Consider the following 23,203-nt stretch of genomic DNA (forward strand, 5'->3'; position numbering starts at 1 on the left):
GGGTCGGGCAGCTCGGCGGCCCTCTCCCCAGAGGGGGGAAGTGTTGCAGGGGAGTGTAGTTGCTGGGCCCAGTGGCGTCCAGCCACGCGGGAAGGGTCGGGCAGCTCGGCGGCCTTCTCCCCAGAGGGGGGAAGTGCTGCAGGGGAGTGTAGCTCCTGTGCCCAGTGGCGTCCAGCCACGCGGGAAGGGTCGGGCAGCTCGGCGGCCCTCTCCCCAGAGGGGGGAAGTGTTGCAGGGGAGTGTAGTTGCTGGGCCCAGTGGCGTGCAGCCACGCAGGAAGGGTCGGCCAGCTCGGCGGCCTTCTCCCCAGAGGGAGAGTCCGGCCTCCAGTCCGGAGACGGACCTCGCCCAGGAGGTGCGCCTCCTTGATCAAATGTCCGCGGACTCGGATCGGCAGCACACCGAGTTCATGGGGGTTGTGGCACGGTTGCCTGAGGCCATTGAGTCCCTGGCTCATAGTGTGTCCGATTTCGGGGCCTCACAGGCCAGGGGTTTCGAACAACTCGCGGCAGCACAGGCCAGGGGTCTCGAACAATTCGGGGCATCACAGGACGCGAGTCGGGCACAATTCGGGGCATCACAGGACGCGAGTCGGGCCGAATTCGGGGCATCACAGGACGCGAGTCGGGCCGAATTCAGGGCAGCACAGGACGCGAGTCGGGACGACTTCAGGGCAGCACAGGCAGCGAGTGGACAGTTGATCAGTGGTGCCGTGCAGTCACTGGCTGGTCTGATGCGGGCACAGACCAGGGCAGTACGGGCACTTACTGCTGCCACACTCGCTGTGTCAGCCAGGCATCGCCAGGGCACCCGCCGCGCTGCTGCAGCACAGCGGTCTGGCCTTCACCAGATTGCTGCGCTTGCTGCAGTGCCAGCCCGGCCGAGTGCCAGTGTCTCTGGCGACCAGCGAGCGCCTGCCATCAGCCAGCTTGCCCCCATTGCTGCAGCCGCCACTGCCACTCCCCCAGCAAAGCTGCGACGAGCTGCTGGAGAGACTGATGCTGCCCAGCCACAGCTGCAGCAGTCAGCAGCCGGCCCCTCGAGGGCCAGAGCTCGTCTAGGCCGACCCCCAAGGGCATCTGCCGTCACGCAATGTGCCCCTCAGGAGCCTTCCCCCAGCCTTGCAACACCCACAGGGCCCAGGTTGAGGCGGAGCAGCAGGTCGTCCAGGGGCCGGAAAAGGCTGGACAAGGACTCGCCCTGTCGGCACACAAAGTAGAGTGTGTTGGCAAATGTTTTTTTATATGGGGGTGCTTGTGCTGTCTATGGGGGGGGTTCTTTTGGTAAGGCCGAGGATGAAGGCCATTTGGATGGACAAGTTTTGATATTCCTCCCCAGGTTGTGGGAGTGAGTCATGTGTTTGACTGTTTTTTGAGGGTGTTGTCTGTTTTTGGGTTTCATGTGGGAAGGGCCCTGAGTTTGTTCAATAAAGCTTTTTCTTTATTCAGCTTGTCCATGTGTGATGTTTGAAGTGGTTGTTGCGTTAACCGGCTGAGGGCTTGCGGAGCGGCTGCATTCATGTGCCTTCATTGCCACAAGCCATTCCCTGACAGGGGGCCTAGAAGTGTCATTCAATAAGCCGCCGACGGACGGCCCTTGGACCTTGTGGCTCCCTCCTGGGCTGGTACTCCTCCTCCTCCTCCTCATGGTCCTCCTGCTCATCCTCCTGAGGTGGTGGTCCAACGTGAGGTGGCAGTGCCTGAGTCCTGCGGATAGCCAGGTTGTGCAGCATGCAGCAAACGACGACGAACTGGGAGACTCTATCCGGCGAATACTGCAGAGATCCGCCGGAGCGATCCAGGCAGCGGAACCGTTGCTTGAGGACGCCAATCGTTTGCTCTATGATGTTCCTTGTGGCTTGATGGCTTTCGTTGTATGCCTCCTCAGCAGGGGTCCTGGGCGCGCGGAGCGGGGTCATGAGCCATGTACACAAAGGATAGCCTTTGTCCCCGATAAGCCATCCTCTTGGGGGAGGCTGTGCCTGGAACATGTCAGCCACAGTAGTCTGGCGCAGGATAAATGCATCGTGGCTGCTGCCTGGAAAGCGGGCATTGACAGCTAGGATGCGCTGCCTGTGGTCACACACCAGCTGTACATTGAGGGAATGGTAGCCCTTCCGGTTGCGGTAATCCTCGGCATTGTCGATAGGTGCCCGCAAAGCCACATGCGTGCAGTCAATGGCGCCCTGCGCCATGGGGAAGTCGGCAATCCTCGCAAATCCGACTGCACGCTGCTCCTGCCTCTCTAGGGTCATGGGGAAGGAGATGAATTGGTGTCTCCTTGTGAAAAGGGCATCGGTGACCTGCCGGATGCAGCGATGCACGGCGAGCTGGGAGATGTTAGCTATGCCCCCAGCAGCGGCTTGGAAGGAGCCGCTTGCATAAAAGTTCAGAGCCACCGTGACCTTCACTTCCACTGACAGAGACGTCCTGCACATCAGCTGTGGACGCAGATCTCTGTGAAGCAGCTGGCAGATCTCTGCAATCACTTCCCTTCTGAAGCGCAGCCTCTTAACACACTGCGCGGCAGTCATGGTGAGATAGGACACCTGCTGGTGGTATTCCCTGAGTGGGTAAGGCCTACGTTGCCGACGCCTGATGGCCCCTCTGCGTCTAGGCATGGCTGCCCCTCTCACACAGCGTCTGCGAGCCCTTCGCACATAATGCTGGAACTGAGGGTTGGAACCCCATGCAGCCCCCATAATATACTTGCAAACAGTGAAATCACAATGAGTCAAATTTCCAAGCTCTGGCCAGAAGCCAAAAATACCTCTCCTATGTTGGCCCAAATCAGTAAGGTCTCTTCCTTGGTCTCTGTCCAGAAATCCGTTGCACTAAAGTCATTGCAGCAAAATGGCTGCCCTTTATAGTTCAGTCTAAGTGCCCTTTAATTAGCGCTCCCCGAGGCCCGCAGGGCCTCTGCTGCGTTCCACTTCACAGTTCTTAACAGCGCCACGCCCACATTGGGCGGGCGCCACTGAAGTTCCGGTTTGGGGCGCACAAACGGCGTTGCACGACGAGATGACGTCATAAGTTGCACGCGCAGCTGAGCGCGCGCAAACACTTTGCGCCGGCGCTAAATGTCTACTGAAGTTGGGCGTAGGCGCAGATCGTTGTGCGCCCGGCCGCTAAGTGCCTAGCGCTCGAGATCTACTCCTCTTATGGCGCTAACGGCTGGCGAACGCAACTGAATTTCTAGGCCATTTTGATTTGCCCTTCCTTGTATCGATTTAGAAGAGACTATGGGGGCTGCACTCTGAGCTCTTTCCCTGGGCCTCTCCATTGTTCTCTCCAGCAGATTTGATGTACAGGTCTCTCCAGGCCAAGATTCAAGGCTGCAATGAGCAGAATGTGGATGGAGAGCAAGATCAACCCTCCCCTTTAAGAACTGGCCGGCGCCAGTGTGTCTGTGTTCCATTGCTGACTGACATCACATGAGCTTCGCTCCTCAGCCTTTGCGCCTTAAGACAGTTGTGAAGCGCCTGATTTAGCGCTCCAATCACCTCCAGGGGCGATAAAAGCCAAGTTTGCAGTCGGAGGCGATAATTAGCTCCAGGCGCTAATCTTTGCGCCTGGCCGATAATTGCACCCCAAATGGGGCGATACTGAATTTCTCCCCCTAAAAGTTTGGAAAATTAGTGCCAGGCGCTAATGTTTCTAAACTTTAAAAAAAATTGGTTTTGTGCTCCAAGAAGGGACTGGAGCACGAAATCAAGCACTCTACCTCCTGCTTGGAGCGCAATCGGCAGCAGCAGGGCGGAGACTTCAGCAGCGCTCCACACTGGGCCGTGCAGCGCTGCCGCATTCAAAGGCTCCTTCTCTCCCTTAAAGGGAAGGGCCATCGCTGCAGGCTCTGCAATTTAAAAAGTACCTACCTGGACCACCAAGGCAGCTGCGATCCCGTGCGATCAGCCCAGCACTCAAGCAGAGTGCTGAGCTGATCGGTCGCGGGCAGAAACCCACAAAAAAAAGTGGAACAAGAAAGGTATGTATTTTTCTACTTACCTCAGCCACCTTGCCTTTAATCAGTGTCCCTGAAGCAGCCGGCCAATCGATGCATGCCTCTTGCAGCTGCCGGTATTTTTGACTGGCATTGCTGCAGAGAGCGGAAGTCAATTTTGGTCCGGGGCGCTACAGGGACGATGCGCACGGCGATGACATCAAGATCTCCGGGCAAAGGAGATCAGGGCACATTACTGTAGCACCACTGCAGAACTCCCGCCGAATATGGTAGGAGTCAATGTCAGCGCCGCGCCCGGTCGCAAAGCCATTTGCGGCCCGTCAGCGCCCCCCCCCCCTTAGGAACACTAATGGGAGGTGAAAAGGCACTCAATTTTGCCCTCTTAATGTGTATGCGCTACCGCCCAAGACAAATTTCTACTCCCATGCCTTCCCAGACCAAAATACCTCAAACCACTTAATTGTAGTGCATGACATTCAATACAGCTAATGACAGTCCTTACTAACTACAGGTCTTCATCAACATGAACACAAGACCACACTAATGACATGGGTATGTTATATATTTTCATGTTAGGAAGAATTTTAAGGGGTACTCTAATCTCACACTCCCAGTGGGGAGCAATGCTTGAAGGGAGAGTGAGAGCATGAGTTGGAGATAGGAGAATACTGTAGCCCTAATTCTCCAAACCCTGCTGCCTGTGAGCACAGCACAGCTCCTCACTACAAGCATGGAATCATAGAATTGTCCTTTTAATGCCAAGCAAGCTTTTGCTACTTTGATAGAGTAACAAGTTCATTTTATAAACTGGCATTTTCAGCTTAGCTGTATACTACTCATGAAAATATTTAAAGATAGAATCATAGAATGGTTACAGCACAGAAGGAGGCCATTTGGCCCGTCGAGCCCGTGCCAGCTCTCTGCAAGAGCACTTCAGCTAGTCCCACTCCCCCACCCTGTCCCCGGGGGGGAAGGTAAAGATTAACGGGGTGAACTTCCACGGTGGTCTCTCACTCATCTGCTGTAGCTTCTGGAGCTGGAAGAACCGCGGAAACCCTGGAAAAATGGTGTAAATGCCATTTATACCTTTTCTCCGTGGCTGTATTATCTCAGAGCAGGGAAATGTACCACAATTGCATAGAGGCCCTTAACTGATACGACTAGGCAAAGAATTAAAAATGGCTACTCAGAAGTGTTTTTGTTGTGGAAACTAACATGAAATCAAGCATAAAGGTTATCTGTATGACAGACAGATATGGTGACACCTTGGAACATGGTCTACCAAGAGCACATCAGGATAATAATGCAAAAAAATCACCAGACAGATGCAAGTGTCATGACCTTGTGCAGATGGCTTGCAAAAAGCCTAGCTACACCACCTAAGTAGTTTTTAAATACACGCCACTTAATCAAATCTATGGGGATAGTGTTCATTTCCTGAATTGATAATTGTCGGGGGATGGGTAATTATATTTAGAATAATGAAGGAGAATGTGTAAACAAAATAGTGTTGACATATTATGAAGCTAGAAGATTATACACCAATGAATATTTAAATGTTAGCTAATCAACCCTACCCAGAACAGAGGAAGGACTAAGTACAATTATTGATAATCAATACCATATTTGTGACACTATTAAGTGTTCCAGTAAGTTAGAGCTAACATGAATCAGGAGAAGTTATTGAGGATAATCATCCAATGAAGATAATGCATAAGCTTATAAACATATATTACAACCTGCCACATGCAATTGTGTGATGAGACACCATATAAGCAAGACACATTTCCATGAAAACAATAACCTTTAAGACTATGGGATAGAAATTTGTCTTAGGAGGTAGGCAGTATCGCATTGGCCACCTGTTATACACCTTGCCCGAGATTCGGTTCTATTGCTGTTAATGCGAAGCTGATACAATCGGTAGCTGATGCAATACCACTCGTTTTGCACTACTGCCCAAGACAAATTTCTACCCCATGCCTCCCCAGGACAAAATATCTCAAACCACTTGATTGCAAAATGTTTTATATGTCTAATTTCCACAACAAAGGCAATAGTCTATATGCAATAGACTCTATTCCTTTGCTAATTTTTATATCAACAAGTATTTGTTTTTCATTTACAAAATTATTAGTTTATTGACATGGTGCACAATAAACATAAAATGTTTCTTTAAGTTGACAAAGGATTCAGACCGAGATTTTTCTGATTTGGTTAGTCATTTCCCAGTAAAGAAAGAGCTTGCATTTGCATAGCTTCAACTTCAGTTCTTTTGAAGTATAGTCACCGTTGTAATGTAAAAAAAGTTAGAGAAAATAATCTTAAATTTAGAACTAAGCCTCTTAAAAGAAAATCTAGGAAAATGTATTTGAGAACGCAGAGTCTCAGAAGCAGAATCAATTATGTTGTTAATAGGGAGGCAGATACTTACTTAGAAATTGAGGATGTTAAAGGATAGGGAAAGATGGCAGGAAATTGGGATTAAAGAGATACAGCTGACATAGATTACAAAATGCTGGAGTAGTTTCTATGGGCCAAATGGCCTACTCCTGTTCCTGATTCCCAAAGTGTGAAACTATTTTTTCCCCCTTTCAGATAGTGTTGTGTCTTTCAAGCAATTCAGGTTTTAGTTTATTTATTAAGTTTTTTTTTTAAGTAACTGAGGTGAGGACTGTGCAGAAGAACAGAGCGTTTTATACTTTTGCCAACCAAGGGTTTATTTTACCTAATTGCACAGCCAGCAATTTTAATGGGTAGAAAATCATGGGAATCCCGATAAGTGCTCCCAACAGGAACTCTCACTTGCTGGGCACACATAATGGGAATTCAGGACCATGTTCCCAACAATTCTCCATCCATTAAAATTATTGGGAATGTGATTTCATAAAATCAACTCTCCAGAGTCAGCATCAACCCATCCAAGGTCAAGTACGGTACTAGTGGATAGAATAAAGGGTAGATTTTATGAATTCATGCTCCCAGTGCAAAGCTTCACCTATCGTGAGCATTTATCAGCAATTCCGGAGGACAAATCCCTTTAATACTCCCCTCCCTGAGCGTGGTCATGCGCCAACCTCCGAAGAACATTTCCTACTTTATTACCTTTTCTTGTGACAGCTGTGTAAGATTACTAATTCATTGCACATGACTGTCAGATTACAGACAGTTTTCTGCTTTATTCTTGCGGCCACAAAGAACTGAATTGAGACAGCAGCCAATTCTTACACCACAGTAATAAAACAAGAGACTCAACGGGATTAAAGTTCTATGCTCAGTGGTTTAACATAACTGCAACCTGCACAAAAACACAAATGTTTTGAAAACAGAATCCTGATGTCTAATCATCAACACCTTATTTGCATAATTTCATAAAATAATAAATTAGTATTATAACCCATGAGTGCCTCAAGTTGCCTTTGGCACATGTTAAGAATCCCTGTTGTGTAATGTTACTAAGTGGACCAGTAATGTCAAGTGGCAGAAAGCAGCAGAATTGATTTGTTTGACCTCATTTTAAATGCATTTTTCCTTCCATCCTTTTCGGTCCCACATGTCAAGCACCAATCCCTGGCAAAGAGGACAAGTAAGCCATCTGTTTCCCGGTCTATGCCAACACTGTGCCTGAGCTGGCTGCAAAGAGGTGTGTGAGAAAAGTCCTGGGTGATTCGCCTGCTGATTTTCTCTCTAACCCTGTGGGGAAGAGCCTAACTTCGACTCTATACTTTTCCCAGATAGTATAGTCAAGATAAGGAACTCACAATGTGACGACAAAAGCATGTCCCACCTCTCTGTAGGGCAGTACTTTGATGCCAAGTTGAACTGACATTTTTAATGTCCATTGTCATATCAAAATCCAGCAAGACTAATTTAGGAAGAATCATACTTAAAGCATTCTTCTTACTCTGGCAAGTAAGAACTGACAAATTGTAACTGAATGAGTGCAAGTAGAAGCATCCTGGGAGCAAATGTGAAGTGGGCTTTTGCCATCTACTTGTACTTCTCTATCCAATAGTAATAACATCATAACTAGCTGCACAAGGGAAGGTAACACTTGTGGGAGGTTTAACTTTCTAGTTTTGCACTCCTGCTCTCTTCAAATTGTCTCAGCTAGATGATGTGAATTAACAGTTGGTCACCCACTAAATCACCTCTCTTCACAGCACCTTGGGACATTTGATTACTTTAAAGGCACTATATAAATACAAGTTGTTGTTGTTATTGCTGATACTGTAGATTCAACTTGCGCTGTACATATCACAGGTCAGCTACACGTAGAAATACATCAATCTGCTGCTGCTCACAGAGCATGTGGACACTAGTACAGGTGCTGACACCTAACTTCTACCAGCAGGCTACTGCAGAAATTAGCCATTCTTCTGTCAATATCACACAATGCCCCAGGATCCAATATGTATGCATCAAGGATCTGAAAGTTAAATCTCCAGAATGAGCAAGGAACTGTGCTTAACTGCACCAAACTATCTTCTACAGAAGGAAAGACTCTTACAACTAAAATACTGTCACAGGACGTGAAGACAAGATATTTGCGGGTTCGTAAATATGTGATGCAGTTTAAGTTCCAGTTCTGAACTTGCTTGAGGTGCACATAACCTGTGGTGAAATGAAAAAAAAATTGCAGTTATGGTCCTGGTGCAGTTTCTCTCATAATAATTTTATCATAGCAACTATTATCTATTTCCCTGAGATTTCCTCCAAATGCCACAATATATTTGTTCATGTGGAATCTTAATATCATTCAACCAATTACTTTGTGATTTCATCATCTCACCCAAACACTTTCTTTATTTGATTCTTCCCCTCTCAACAGCAAAAATAAGTTTCCATTGGAAAAAATATTTAATGAAAATCCAGATTAATCCAAAGTACTAAAAATACTTTTCACCATAGCATACTTTACATAATTATAATGCATTTAATGAAGCTTAGCATCATTTTCTACCGATTCAGGCCAGGATTGAACTGGAAGCTGGCTCCGTCGATTTGAAATGAGCTTAAATAAAGCACAGTGTGATGGAGCCTTTTTATATGTTTGCAGAGTATTTTTAGTAAAGGCTTCCAGTCTCATTATTTTTTCTTTCTCATAGAAGTATATTTATGTGGGAACCTAAACTAGCCAAATATTGTCTGCTAATCTACTGGACAGCCAACTGTAATTGAAGCATTTACTAGATTTTAGCAGAACAGAAAGAGCTGAACAAAAGAGGCAACATGAATAGTGATTTTTTAATACATGAGAGCTCAGGGAGTTACAAGGCATCTAAATGAAAAGTTCTTAGTTGTGATAGTGCTGGCTGTGAAGTGCCCACTAGCAATACCATTTCAACCTATAGTACTGTATAAGGTGAAAGAAGGCATGTCAGTGAGATCAGCGGGAACCAGAGCTGAAGTGCCCACACCCATCATCATGCCACCAGGTCTGAAAACAGCAATCTGGTAATGACCAAAAGGAACTGGCTTGAACATGACAGTTACAGATCCATGCCATGTGCTCAAAGGGGATCTGCAGCTAACCTGTACCATAGGGATTTCAATGCCAGTGACCATTAAGGACATCTCCTTTCCCAATTGTTTCACTGCTATTGCCTGTCAGGCATGCTGCACCGCTATCCTCCAGGGAGAGTGCTTGGAACAATAAACAATGGAAACTTTCTCATACCACCTCCCCCAGCAGCACCTCCATTTTATCCACTTTCAGGTGCTGAGCTGCTCCATCATTTTCCCACAGACTCTATTTGCTGCCTCTGCACTTATTGTACCAGCCAAGTTTGCCAGACGCAATTTTTAATTTTGTCCCAAATAGCCTTTGTAAAGATTTAAATATCCACTTAACAACGTTAAATCCTTTTTAAGGGCTAACAACATGTGTGATACCCTGAGCAACCACTTACTTTTAAGTAGTCACATCCTTTTAATTTTCTGTCTCCCCTCTGGCAAATGCTGAGTGCTATGTCCAAAATGGGCAAGTACTCACCTGCATTGATTTAAACTGGGAGCATAACTTTGTAACATTACTCATAATACACAGCTAAATAATCTAGTGCTGCAAATCATGTTGAGCTAAAAAGGTATAGTACAATATGTATACAACAGTTAAGATTCATGAAATTAGCTTCCACAAAGGCACTGCCTGATGTTGCACTAAGCCATACAGTTCAGCAGATCTAAGGTTTGATTTGTGATCCTTACTGTGTTAGCTGATCTCAGCTGGGGCAGCAGTTGGCATACAATAATTGGCTTTAGCATTCTTAGGCTAGGAAAGGGGTGGGTGGGGATGATATCAGCCCCAGGGGGCCCTGGTACAAAGTGCTTGAGTGTGCACATCAATTAAAGAAAGGATTGGGCTCAGGTGTGATACAGTCCAAGGAGAATTTGCATGCCACTAACTCACTCTAGGCTCACGCATTAAGAATGGTTACTATGGAAAGGTACTGGAGGAGCCATAGCACCCATGGAAATGTATTTTACCAAGAGTGAGTGCCTTCAAGAAAGGAGGAGAGAAGCAGGGAGAAAACTAGAAATCAAATAAGTTTTGACATCCCCCACCCCGTTGCAAGTGGGCTCAAGGGCACAACATAAAAGTGACCATAAATAGCTCTAAATTGGCAATCCACTTAGAGAGACCACAAAGATGGCTGAGAAAAGATTTTGAAAAAATTACAATGCTGGTTATTTTTTTCATGAGCCTGAACTGTAGGTTCCAGTGCGATATTAAATATTGGGGGCCATTGTAGCCAAGCCCAAACCTTTCCTCATCTGCCATCCTTACATAGGCACTTCCAGCATGGATTACTTGATAGCAATCAAAAATAGTAGTAGAAAACTGGTTAATGTTTCCCCTCCTTAGTATAGGGACATTGGGGCCAATTGTTATCCTCGCTGGGGTCAGTTGACTCAGGTCTGTGTGGCACAGTATAAAAACATGCAATGAGTTTATTAACTGTCAGTGCGGCTTTAGTCCTGTGATTCTAGATCAGTGGTTTCAAAATCAGTGTGGCATGCTTTCTCTCTTGGAAATCATTTAATTACAGAGGCTTTGAATACAAATTAAAATGACTTTTAGATTGAGCTAATTATTCTTTTACATTATAAACAAAACAGCTGAATTATTGGCAAAATGGTTAAAAATGTAAGAGTATATTTTGAGACAATGGACACAAAAGCGGCACTCTCATGAGTCTCTATTTCAATACAACAAAATTTAAGCTGGATTCTGAAGTGTTCAAAACCCTTGTAATGTTTCTAGTCACTTACACCTAAGGGATTAATCCAATCAGTTTCCATGTGAAAAGAGACCATTGACATAAATGACAACAATATACAAAGTGAAACAATGTACTGTGGATCATTTATAGAATTTATAAATGTATTTTAGAAGATAAACAGAATATCATGTTAATGGTTACTAATTGTAAAACATCTGTTATCCTACTGTCACTGCAAGGCAATTATTTTTTTTACAATTTGGTTTATAGTTCATCAACTTCAAAGCTGTTAGCTCTAATATCTCACTGCCTAATCTTCATGTACAACCTTTTCAAAATGAAAAAGAACTGTGATTTTTTTTTGTGACCAGACAGCCAGTGAATCAAACTGTCAGCAACAGCTGTTTTGCAGTGATCGAAACCAAACAGCTTGTACCTCTGTCTGGTAAATTATATTAGCTTGTAGCAGTCAGTGACAAACCTATTACTGATGGCTGATCACAGTTCACACCGTCAGTCCACTTAATGAAACAAATGAAGCATGTGGTGGGTTTGTAAAATGTAAAATGAGAAAAACACTATGGTGACAGGAAACCTCTGTACATTTAAGCAACATATTTGTCCAAATGTTCAACTCTAATTGTATTGCTTGAAAAATAACCACAGCCCATAATAATGTTCATTTTGATACTTGTGTCATCTTGGCTCAATTAGTAGCACTCTCTGAGTGAGAAGGGTGTGGGATGTGAGTTATGGTTTGTGGTCCCCACTCTAGGATTCAAGTATATATTCTAGGCTAATTTTCCAATGCAGTAGTAAGTGTTGTTGGAGATGATGTTAAACCAAGTCTTAATCAGCCTATTTAGGTGGTTCAGGTAGATGATAAATATCCCATGCACTATTCAAAGAAAAGCAGGGAGTTTTTCTGCTGCCCTGGTCAACATTGTCCCCTCAATCAATACCACAAACAATGGATTATCTCGTCTCATTCCATTGTATGAAATCTTGCTGTAAGCAAATGCTGCCAGGTTTACCTGCATAGCATCTACACTGCAAAGTAATTCATTCAATGTGAAGTGCTTTGAACTATTTCTGAAAGAAGAAATAAAGTGCTACATAAATGCCTTTTTCCCCTTTTCTTTCTTCTTGATCTAAAGTCCCAGGCATTAAGTAGGAACAATTCTGGGGCATAGAATGCTCACCTTATTTCCTACTGGAAGCTATTTCAACTGTATTAGTCTCATTACAGTATCATGGACATTTAGGGAATGACTATGCTGAAGCTATTCCTGGTGGTTTTTGAAGTGACCTAAAAGTTCACCCAAATTTGTCCTTTAAACTAAGAAAGTGTTGTACCATAATTAGGTAACATTATTGGATGATTAAATAATGGATCACTTTACTCTCAGAACAAATGAATATTTTCCCAGCTATCTTCCCCTAGTTACATCCTCCCCTCATTCACCACATTGTTAGGCTCTTCGCTGTGACAGTCTCTTTGAGGTACCCTGTTATCACTGAGGTACCAAGCCATCTACTCATATCTGACCTCGGCCCTGACACATAGACATGAAAATTAGATCCAGTAGTGCAGTTTTATCACTAGCAGACAATAGTTATTTGTGTAAACAATTCTTAAAAAAATTATGAAAGGTTAATCAAAGGGCATACGCCACTACACAAATGAGGATTATCATCTGTCTGACAGGCACATTGTGCAGATACCAATCTGAGACCACACAAATTTTGTTGGTATTGAAAGAAGCATTCATTATTAACAAAATAGAGACGGAAAAAAATATTTTTTAAATAATAAAAAGCAGCCTTACACATGACAGTCAGCACAATGGAATCATTGTGCTGTTGACCTTTCACCCAAGTAGGACACAAGGTTGCATTTGTAAACTGTAAGCTGTAAATCCACTGATTCAGCATTCATATCTGCACAGAATACTAATTATTAACTCCATGTGGTCTCTATTCACTTCTCAACGCTAACAATATGACTGTGCTTCAATCTTCTCCAGTTCCTCTTAGCTCTGGCAATATTTTCTCTTAAACCCAAATATATTCCAGCCCAAACAATTCCCTTCTCAGTCTGTGTGCCCTTTGTAATTGTTGTCAGCTAGGATTATTGCAACAATGCTATTACATACTTGATGTAATTCAACAAAATGACACCAGAGCACTATACAGTTTGCTATTGTGTGGCAGTGAAATTCCAGTGAGCCAGAAAGAATGTTCTTTTTGGTTGACATTGAAGAGGACATTGGACAAATTGACCAACTGGGAAGATGGAACAAAGAAGGCCTGAGATAGAAGATGGCGCTCACTCCTAAAGGTAAAGCCCCATCAGTAGATGGGAAGAACTGAGTGATTGACTAAATGAGTGAGGTCAATTTGTCCAGTCTGCCCAAAGGAGAAAAGAAAGGAGTAGGGTGGTAGTGGGGGGACAAATAGAAAACATAGGAACAATATATTCTATCAACAAAGTTGAATGAATAATTTATAATTTATCTTCATACTTTACTGTTCTTTCTGATTCTTGAACACTGTGAGCAACATTATTACTTTCTTTAAGTTGATTTATTTTATGTGATTTTCAGCAGATGTTTCCTTTTTGACATTAAACTTTATCATCCCATGTAGAAACATGATGCAAATATGGTAGAAACCATTCAAGTCATATTTAATATTAAACATTCCATATAAAAAGGACATTATAGTTAAGTTCAATTGTATAACCTATAAATTACAGTTGCTGATATTAGCAATGAACATTTAGCACATTCATTTGACATTCTTTAGTCCAATATTTTAATGCATACATTAACCTGTTCATATAAAATGGGTTAACACCACTAAAATAGCAGACAAATAAATGTCACACAAACATGTTAAGTTCGCCTTTGCTAATATTGGTTAACGATAGCTTCTAGGCTTATGTGTTCAAATTCAACTTTAAATCAACATTTCTAGGCATAACTTTTAGCTTATACAGGTTGAGCATCTTGAAGCCGGCAACCTTGGGACCGAGGCCAAGCCAGTTTTCGGGTTTTCCGGACTTCGGACATCAGAAACACGTGCCGAGTCCAGAAATGTCTGGGCCCAGGTTGCGCTATTTACGGTTTTTGGTAAGCCTCCCTCAGGGTGTCCGGATTCCAGAACATTTTACGAATTCCAGACCCCTGCCACCTATCGTCCCGGAGCCCAGGTTCCGGAACATTCTGGATTCTGGAACTCCGGATTTGGGACGCTCAATCTGTACTTCAAGATTTTGCCTTGACCTCCATCCAATAATATAGGAATTTAACAAAATTTTAAATTAAAACTCTAAAGGAGCATTTTAAAACCTGTAACAATACGTCACTAGTAAAATAATAAATAATGAGTATGGTAGATAGTGCCATGTAGGTTAGCATATTCATCATTATATGTGTCAAAAACTATCATTAATTCTGCTGGAGTGGTTGATAATTTTTGATATTTTGAATATTAACACAGATTTTTTATGTAGCATTTTTATAAAAGCAGTCTAAGATCTGGTTTATGAGGTGTAACTTCATGAGTTCACATCCCTGGCATGGAGTCTTGCCTGCTGGGAACACTTTCCAGGAGTTCAGGTGTGCACCCTCCCACCTCCAACAATTTAAAAAAGGAATGGAAAATCATGAGCAAGAGTTACCTGGCTAAATTCCCAACATGCGCTCCCAGTGTGTGAGGCTCGGCACCGGGAACACAAATTCATCAAACTACCACTGCAGTCACTTCCACTTTGCTGTCCACATCAGACCTGCCCCTTCCTACCTCACTAAATTGAAATGAAAGACTGTGGTGCATGTCCTGGATTTCAAGATCACAAAGAACCCTTCTTCATGCGAGTGATGGGATTTTGTTTAAATGTAATTAAATTCTAAATCTAATTGAAATTAATGTCTGTCTAAATTAGTAAACTAAAACTACTCCAAACTATACACTATATGGAAATGCAAATACATAAAATTGCAAATTCTAACTAGGTGGAATTATAGTAAAAAAATAATCATGGTGTGCAGAAGAGATTTTCTGCTCTGCCTAGGATCAGTTGTTCTTTGCTAGTTATGTAGTGACTGCAAATCAAGTTGTTAACACTTCTAATTAATTAATGTTAGCAAAACAAAGTAATGTTAGCTATTACTTTGGGTTAAATTTCTAAAACATTGTTACAGCTACCGTAGCTTCTATTTCCAGTTTTCAGATGCGCCTGAGGGATGATCACTTACTTGTGCTACCAAATCATTTTCAAAATACAAATTCCACCTAACAAATAAGATTTATATCCATAATGAGCAATTCAAAACAAGCAAAAAATAAAGGAAACACCAGCGCAAAAATAGGCTTTTAAAATGTACTTTTTCTACACTGCATTTGGCAACACCTTGATTTTAAAATTTTCATCCTTGTTTTCAAATCCCTCCATGACCTCACCCCTCCCTATCTCTGTACCCTCCTCCCAGGCCAACAACCCTCTAAGATCACTGCACTCCTCCAATTCTGGCCTCTTGCACATCCTCGATTTGAATCACTCCACCATTGGTGGCCGTGCCTTCAGCTGACTAAGCCCTAAGTTCTGGAATTCCCTCACTAAGCCTCTCTGCCTCACTACCTCTCTCTCCTCCTATAAGATGCTCCTTAAAATCTAACCCATTCACCTGTCCTAATACCTCCTTATGTAGCGTGGTGTCAAATGTTGTTTGATAACGCTCCAGTGAAGCACCTTGGAATGTTATACTATGTTAAAGGCACTATATAAATGCAAGTTGTTCTTGTTGTTGTTATAGTGCTTTTATTGTAGAATAGCATCCCAAGACATTTAAAAGGCATAATCAAAAACAGATGCCGAGCCAAAAGAGGTATTAAGAGGGGTGACCAAAGAGGTGGGTTTTAAGGAGGGTCTTAATGGAAAGGAAAGTGGAGAGGCAGAGAGGGTTAGAGAGGGAATTCCACAGAATGAGGCCTAGACACCTGAAGGCATGGCCGCCAATGGTGGAGTGAAGAGAGGGGGGAATGCACAAGAGGCCATAGTTGCAGGAATGGAGAGTTCTGGAGCGGTGGTAGATGGTGGTCGCAGGGCTAGAAGAGGTTACAGAGCTAGGATGGGGCAAGGTCATGAAGGAGTTTAAACATGAGAATGAGAATTTTAATGAGGCATTCAGAGTGAGGACAGGGGTAATGGGTGAGCTGGACTTGGTGTGGGATAGTCTAAAGGCAGCAGAGTTTTGGATGAGCTAAAGTTTTAAGAGCTTAGAGGATGGGCGGCCAGCCAGGAGTGCATTGGAATAATTGAGTCTGGAGGTGACAAATGCATGGGTGAGACATTCAGCAGCAGATGGGTTGAGGCAGTGGCAGAGGTGGATGATGTTAAGGAGGTGAAATTAAGGAGGTCGGAAGCTCATCTTGGGGTTGAGTAGGATGCTGATGTTGCAAACTTTCTGGTCCAACTCTTTGCTTCCTGTCTGCCAACCAGTTCTCTATCCAAGACAGTACCTTACCCCCAATCCCGTGTGCTTTAACTTTGCACGCTAATCTCTTATGTGGGACCTTATCGAAAGCCTTCTGAAAGTCCAAATACACCACATCCACTGGTTCTCCCTTATCTATTCTACCAGTTACATTCTCAAAAAATTCCAGTAGATTAGTCTTCCCAATGTTCAATCGTAGAAAATAGTTGCCTTTCCAAGTCTGGAATTCAGACAAGCAGTCTGACAACATAGACATAGACATATGGAGGGGTTGAGGGAGGCGGAAGTTATGTCTCAACATTCACTGGAACTCACTAAGACACTTCCAAAGGTGAGCACAGATCTGTCCAATAAGGTAAAGTATTGAAAATATAGATTTCAATGTTTGACAACACATTAACAGAAACTTCACATGAATATTGGCTAAACCACCAAAGTGCCTACCCTTGTGTGTTGTTAGTTCGTATGCTTGCAGTAGGATGAAGGTGAGTGTGAGCGGTGGCTAGTGAGATGGGGAAGTGATAATGTAGATAGAGAGGGATTAGTGGAGGTGCAAGGTAAGTTGGTTTGAGCAAAGGTGTGTAGGAGTAGGGTAGGGAAGGCAGAGTGATGGGGATGTGGTAAGTGGCATAGGAGGATGAGGTTGAGTGTGGCTTGACAGTAACATTTCGTGATCTACTGAGATCATTGAAATGCTTGCGTCACTGCAGCCTGATCCTCCTGACGGCATCCCTGCTTGTGCCCTCCTGTGCAATGTGCAACCAGGCTGTGTTGGTCTCTTGGGGAGGTCTCTTCCACCTGTGGGAAAGGAAAAGAAGCTCCCTGCGTGCTGTGACTCCCTCCATAAGCATATGGAGGGAGTCATGGGAGAGCCTGGGTGCAGCCGTGCATCTTTGTGCAGTGCTTGTCAGTGTTTGCAGCACCTCAATGCTGTCGAATACTGACAGCAGAACTGTCAAGATCAATTTGGACATGACCCCTTTAAGGAAACCGGCTGATGAAGCGTCATTAAATGACGTCATCAGACCCGCTTCCTATTAATTGGCCGGGAACCTCGCAACCTTAACAAACCCAATCAACGAAAAATCACTTGGAGCATGTGGGCTGCAGTAGGCAGTAGACTGGGACCACGACACCAACCCATCTCAGTCAGCGAAATCACGGCCAATGTCCTTCAACTGCAATTAGGTCCTTAAACAAACTTCTGAAATCTTCTACTGTTTAGATTTTAGCTAATAAACCAGAAGTATCAAGTGGCAGAACATTTGCTTTGTTTTGTTCTCAACATGCAAATGAAAAGCTAAAAAAATTCAAATCCTTCTTCAGATTAGCTTTCTTGGTGGTAAGTAATTTGTTTATTAAGTGTACCATGTAGTTGCAAAATGATCCAATCCAAGTGAAAATAAAACTACTCTCAGTTTAACAGTTCATCTATCCCTGTAGCATACAATACTTCATCTAATGGGTTATACTTTTCCTAATGATGGTAAGTAAGGAGTAATATGGGACAGGTTTTGGGCTTGAATATTGGCTGGAAGGAAATCACCATCACTAGATGGGAAATTAAGTGAAATTGTTGTTCCATCTCCATGACATTTTCATTGTTTTGAATTAACTGAAAACAGCAATTCTGTTACCCTCAACAATGTCATATGCCGAAATAAACAGAAAAATTGATGGCCAACTTTAGACCTGTGCAAGTGGTGGGCCTCTATCTAATGGAGATAAGCACTAATCCAAAGTAGCAATCCAAACTGGACCACATCAGATTACTTTGAAAGTATCAAAATTTGGCTCAATAAGGGGCGATCTGGACATATGGATAGGGGAGGAAAATATTGTTTTCTGTCAAATTCAGCATCTGCCTAAGGCTGAAAAGGCAGGTGAACCATAAGTTTCAGAGGAGGCCTTTTGAATGCAGCTCTAGGGTGGGGTGGAACTACAGCTTGTCCCGTGGGTGTGTCACTGACCCCAGCCTATATGCTGGGGTTTGGGGCTGTTACAAAACTCACAGCTCTCACTAGATATTCTTTTGTGTTCAGCATCACCCATCACTCCTGTAAGTGGACCTCACATCACCTATGATTCAGAAAGTAGCTTTGCTACCCAATATATGAATGACAATGTGACCCAAGGATCATAACATAGACCGCTTGTTGTGTATACTGGGTCCTGTGATCTCTGACATGCTGCCACATGCATTCCCCTGTCTTTACAGAAGGCGGACTGAAAAGCATTTCTAGTGAGATGAAGCACAATTATAAATCAACAAACAGGTTAATCTTACATGAAATACTTGAATGAACAGAATATAGTTTTCAGTAAGATTCATCTATTTCTTTATACTATAAAAATAATAAAAATATGCAACTTTGTCACTGTTCCAGGTGAAAACCACTTTCAAGATAACTGTTCCTAAGTTAACTGGTCATGTGTTCCTCTGTTGCAAGCTGTACATATTTATTCTTCAGCCTGGATATTCTCTCTCCATATTGGAGAGGCTCATACTGACCCCAGAGTGACAAAGAGAAAAACAGTCCCTCAACTCTATGTACTGAGGAATGGCCCTCTAAGCTGCCAAAGTTACTACCTTGAATGAAATGGTATGCTTTTGATGTGGATTCTCTTGGCACATTTATGTGTTAACAATAAACAACATTTATCATAATGGTAATAAATACTTAGCACCAAAACTAATGACATCCATTATCTCAAAGCCAGTATCAACATACAAAAGTACACACAGAAAAAGCTGTAAATGTTCAGGTCAGGCAGCATTTGTGGAAAAATAGCAATCAACATTTCAGACCTTGAGACCCTTCCTAGTCCTGTGGAAGGATCTTAAGGCCAGAAAGGTTGACTGCTATTTTTCCACAGGTGCTGCCTGAGCTGCTAAGTATTTCCAGATTTTTCTGTTTTTATTTTTAGATTTGCAGCATCTGCAGAATTTTATTTTTTGTTTACAAAAGTACACCGTTTGATGGCAGATCCATCTGGGGACCCACCCAGGATCAATTCTAACTAACATTCTAAATGGCTTTAAATGTCCAATAATGTTCTATCTCTGGGGGTTAACCCTTTGTATGCTGAGTCTAACCTTTATAACAGTATTATAACATAAATTCCAGGCTGTACAGATAAGAGACCAGAAATGCTATTGGGACATTTGCATATGTGGGCGTGTGCTGGTGCCAGTTATGGCACTGATAGAATGTACATCTCAGCTGAGGGGAGGTATTTTGCTGCAGCATCTAACTGTAGAATAAGTGGGCCTACATGGACTTAGGAACAAGAATCGTTTTTTTTTAATTCTTCACTTCCTCATTCCGCTAATTTTGGTAATGCCATCCTGCTAAACTTTTCATTCCCTCCCACCCCGAGGCTTTTTGCAATGCTGGATGCCACTGATGTACAAGTATTCCTTGCATCCAGCATTGCTAGGACACAATTGATGGGACATTTGTTGTACGAGATATTTTCCTCATTTGTTTGGTCCATCATTATATGTCCACCCCCAACTCAACCAAAATTTCCAATGGGCAGGAAAAGGCGTGGTGACTTGGCTTAATCAAGTGCCACGACAAATTCTGTCCTACCCACCCAAACCACTTCACATTTGATGCCCCGTCACACAAAATTCCATGCCTTTATATTCCTGATTTGTCATGTCTTAGCTTGCAGGCACTCTTCACGGCAGATCCTGTTGAATAAGAAAGTCTGATATCTGACAGGTACTCAGATTCTGTCTAATTTACAGAGACAGACGCTGATGTTTGAAATCCCAATTCAGATTGGGGGCTATCTAAATTTGTATTTTCTGAATTCAAACTTGAAATTCAACCCTCATCCTTAATATCCATTAGACTGGGACTTTGCTTCCAGCATTCATCCCTGGCTTTAGTACAGAATAACTCATAATAGCTGTGAAAATTATTCCACAGCTATGCATTGTAATGCTATGACCACCTACCGAGTTGAAACACAGCTGATTTGGATCAAGTAAGGGTGATTATGTCGTATTTGAGAACGTTTTTGCTTAGCACATACTATGTAGGATTTTTGTTCTGGACTAATGACAGCAACAGATAAAAGACAGCATCAGAATCTTATTGAACTCCTGGCAAGCTGCAGTTTGTTTAAAAATGCAGGGTATAGGTATAATTGTAAATTGATCAGTCTGTGTTACTGGATGGCAGCGGGAATTTTTGTTCAAGGTATACGGCAATTATCATTGGTTAATGCTTGCCATGTGAATGCTTCAGCACAAACTTGACGTCTTGTGTTCGCATCTAATAAGGAGAGATTTACAAAACTGCAAAAATGACAGACACTTCTCCCTGTTACTGACACTTATAGCAAAATTCACTGATCCCGCACTCGCAGTAAGGAGTTGTGCTTAAAGGAAGCATGGGTCAGGGTTAAGGTTACAAAACTGTAGAACCAATTCTTCAACCTGTGCTCCCTACGAGCTGGCAGTATGGGATTGATGAAATTACCCCTAGGGTACCATTGCACTACAGATACTGGTCTCAAACTGGTCTATCTATAATGCAAATGTGCAGTTGGCAGACCCGAGTTATGCTACCAGATGAGCCTCACATGCTGACCGTGGAGAAGAGCACTCTCAGTGTTAAAATAATTGAAAAGTATATTACATTTGGCACCAAGGTCGAGTAGTGTGAGACTACCTACCAGAGGTGCTCTTACTCCACGTGGGGTAACATTTCCGTGTGAGTTCTCCCGCTGTTTACGCCATTTTGCCAGGATTTCCGCCGAAGTTACAGCAGAAGATCGGAGCAATCCCTGGAAATGTTATCCCTTTGTTTTCAGTGCATCAAGGGTTAGATTGGAGATCAAGCTTCTCAATTATACTACCACCATCACACCAATAATCTACTAAACCCACATTGCATGAAGGTGAGAGATGTATAATGACACCATTAAGTATAAATTGTCATATTTTTAGCCTGATGTAGTGATCTGCTCACACGTGTTAGCTAACGCACATCCTGTTATGCAAATACTTCATAACCTATTTTCTAAATGTTTTACAATACAGAGACACATAGCTTCACCGATCAAGCAGGGACTCCCAACTCTGATGATTTGAGAACAAATCCTACTCGTGGTCATCACTGACTCTGTTCGGTGTGCATGTTTATGCTGGCACTTGGCTGGGCTGCCAGATGGAGCACTCGTTGCTCCGTCTCAGCTCTGCAGAAATAGACTTCCTGCTGACTGATCACAGAATGGGAATGTCACTCGCCATGGAGAAATCTGTGATCCGAAAACAACACACCCTCCTGCTTGGGATGTCAGGTAGATGGTAGAAATAAGTATCCGGCAGGGCAGGAGCATGGACTATAAACAAGCAAACTAAATATATCTCATCTCATCCCAAATAAAATTCTAAAATACTTTGCAAAAGTATCCAAGAGGGAACACTGAAAATTACTGTACCCCAAACATTTAAAGCATTTTCGTGTGTAATCTAGTACAGAAATGATTGAGAGCCTTTATTATATCTGTCCTACCTGGTTTCCACACATACACAGATTGAAACTCTTCTTCTGCTTCTGCCTTAACATTCCAGATCCCAAAGACCAGGGTTAACATCACACCAATGCATTGTGCTGAAGCTGCGCAGTTCTTTGAACATCTGAATGAAGCGGTGCTTTTCCTTCTCAGTCTCATAGCTCCAGAATCACCTGCCTGCTTCAGTGTGACTCCAGTTCGGAAGACAAAGGATATTATAACCCTTGCCCTGTTATTAATGTCTCTTTCCTTTCTCTCTCTCTCTATCTTATTCCTCTTGCTGGGAATCCGCCACGCACTGTGGATGCAGAGAGTCCTTCTCCGGATATCTTGCTTGCCCGAATGTGGAAAATAAGATGCCTGGCATCAGAAAACAAGAATGACCTGAGCTGCAACCGTTTCCTTTCCTTCCAAGTCAGTGACTAGCGGCAGGTTTCAATCAGCTGAGGGAAGCAGCTGTCCACGCGGGGCTCCGGCTGATGCAGCGGGTCATTCGGGTCTTGTAGGCGGCGGCAAGTCATTCACACCAGCTGCACGGAGAGAAAGAAACAAATGCTGTAATGCCACTGCCTAGATATGCTGCCTAATACTGCTGTCTACACTCATATAACCATGTGGGAAGGCACACGGATATATGCGTGTCTGCACCTGCATCTCACAGCAGCAAGAAAGTCAAATGATGAAACCACGGTGCTATTCAGAGGTGGGTAGGTGCGAGGAGGGGTGGATTTCAGTCGCCCTCCCCTGGGAGGTCTGTCATTTTGTAAAAAAAACTCCCTAGATCCATCCTTTTCAAATGTATTAAATTAAAAAGCATCGATCAAATCAATCCCATCCACCGCCTATTTAAATATTCTGACACCACTGCAAATTAGCAACGAGAGTGCGATAAATTCCCTTTTGTTTATCTACCACTTTTCACCTCTAAGAGGGAATTAAGGGCTCAGAAAGCCTGCCACCGTGTCCATATGATTACCCCAG

At 43.4% G+C, this 23,203-nt stretch overlaps 1 protein-coding gene across 1 annotated transcript in view; it reads right to left on the minus strand.

Annotated features, from left to right (window-relative positions):
* The window catches only part of thsd7aa (thrombospondin, type I, domain containing 7Aa), a 771,919-nt gene extending 749,007 nt beyond the window's left edge, over window positions 1-22,912 (minus strand). The window contains exon 1 of the mRNA XM_085988376.1: window positions 22,222-22,912. Within this exon, the coding sequence (XP_085844502.1) occupies window positions 22,222-22,381 (160 nt within the window). The 5' untranslated portion in view covers window positions 22,382-22,912. The remainder of the gene's footprint in view (window positions 1-22,221) is intronic.
* Window positions 22,913-23,203: the final 291 nt, after the last annotated feature.

This window comes from Somniosus microcephalus, chromosome 5 (genome assembly GCF_052327205.1).
Source record: "Somniosus microcephalus isolate GS21.2 chromosome 5, FLI_Smic_1.0, whole genome shotgun sequence".
In the NCBI taxonomy this organism is placed as follows: Eukaryota; Metazoa; Chordata; class Chondrichthyes; order Squaliformes; family Somniosidae; genus Somniosus; species Somniosus microcephalus.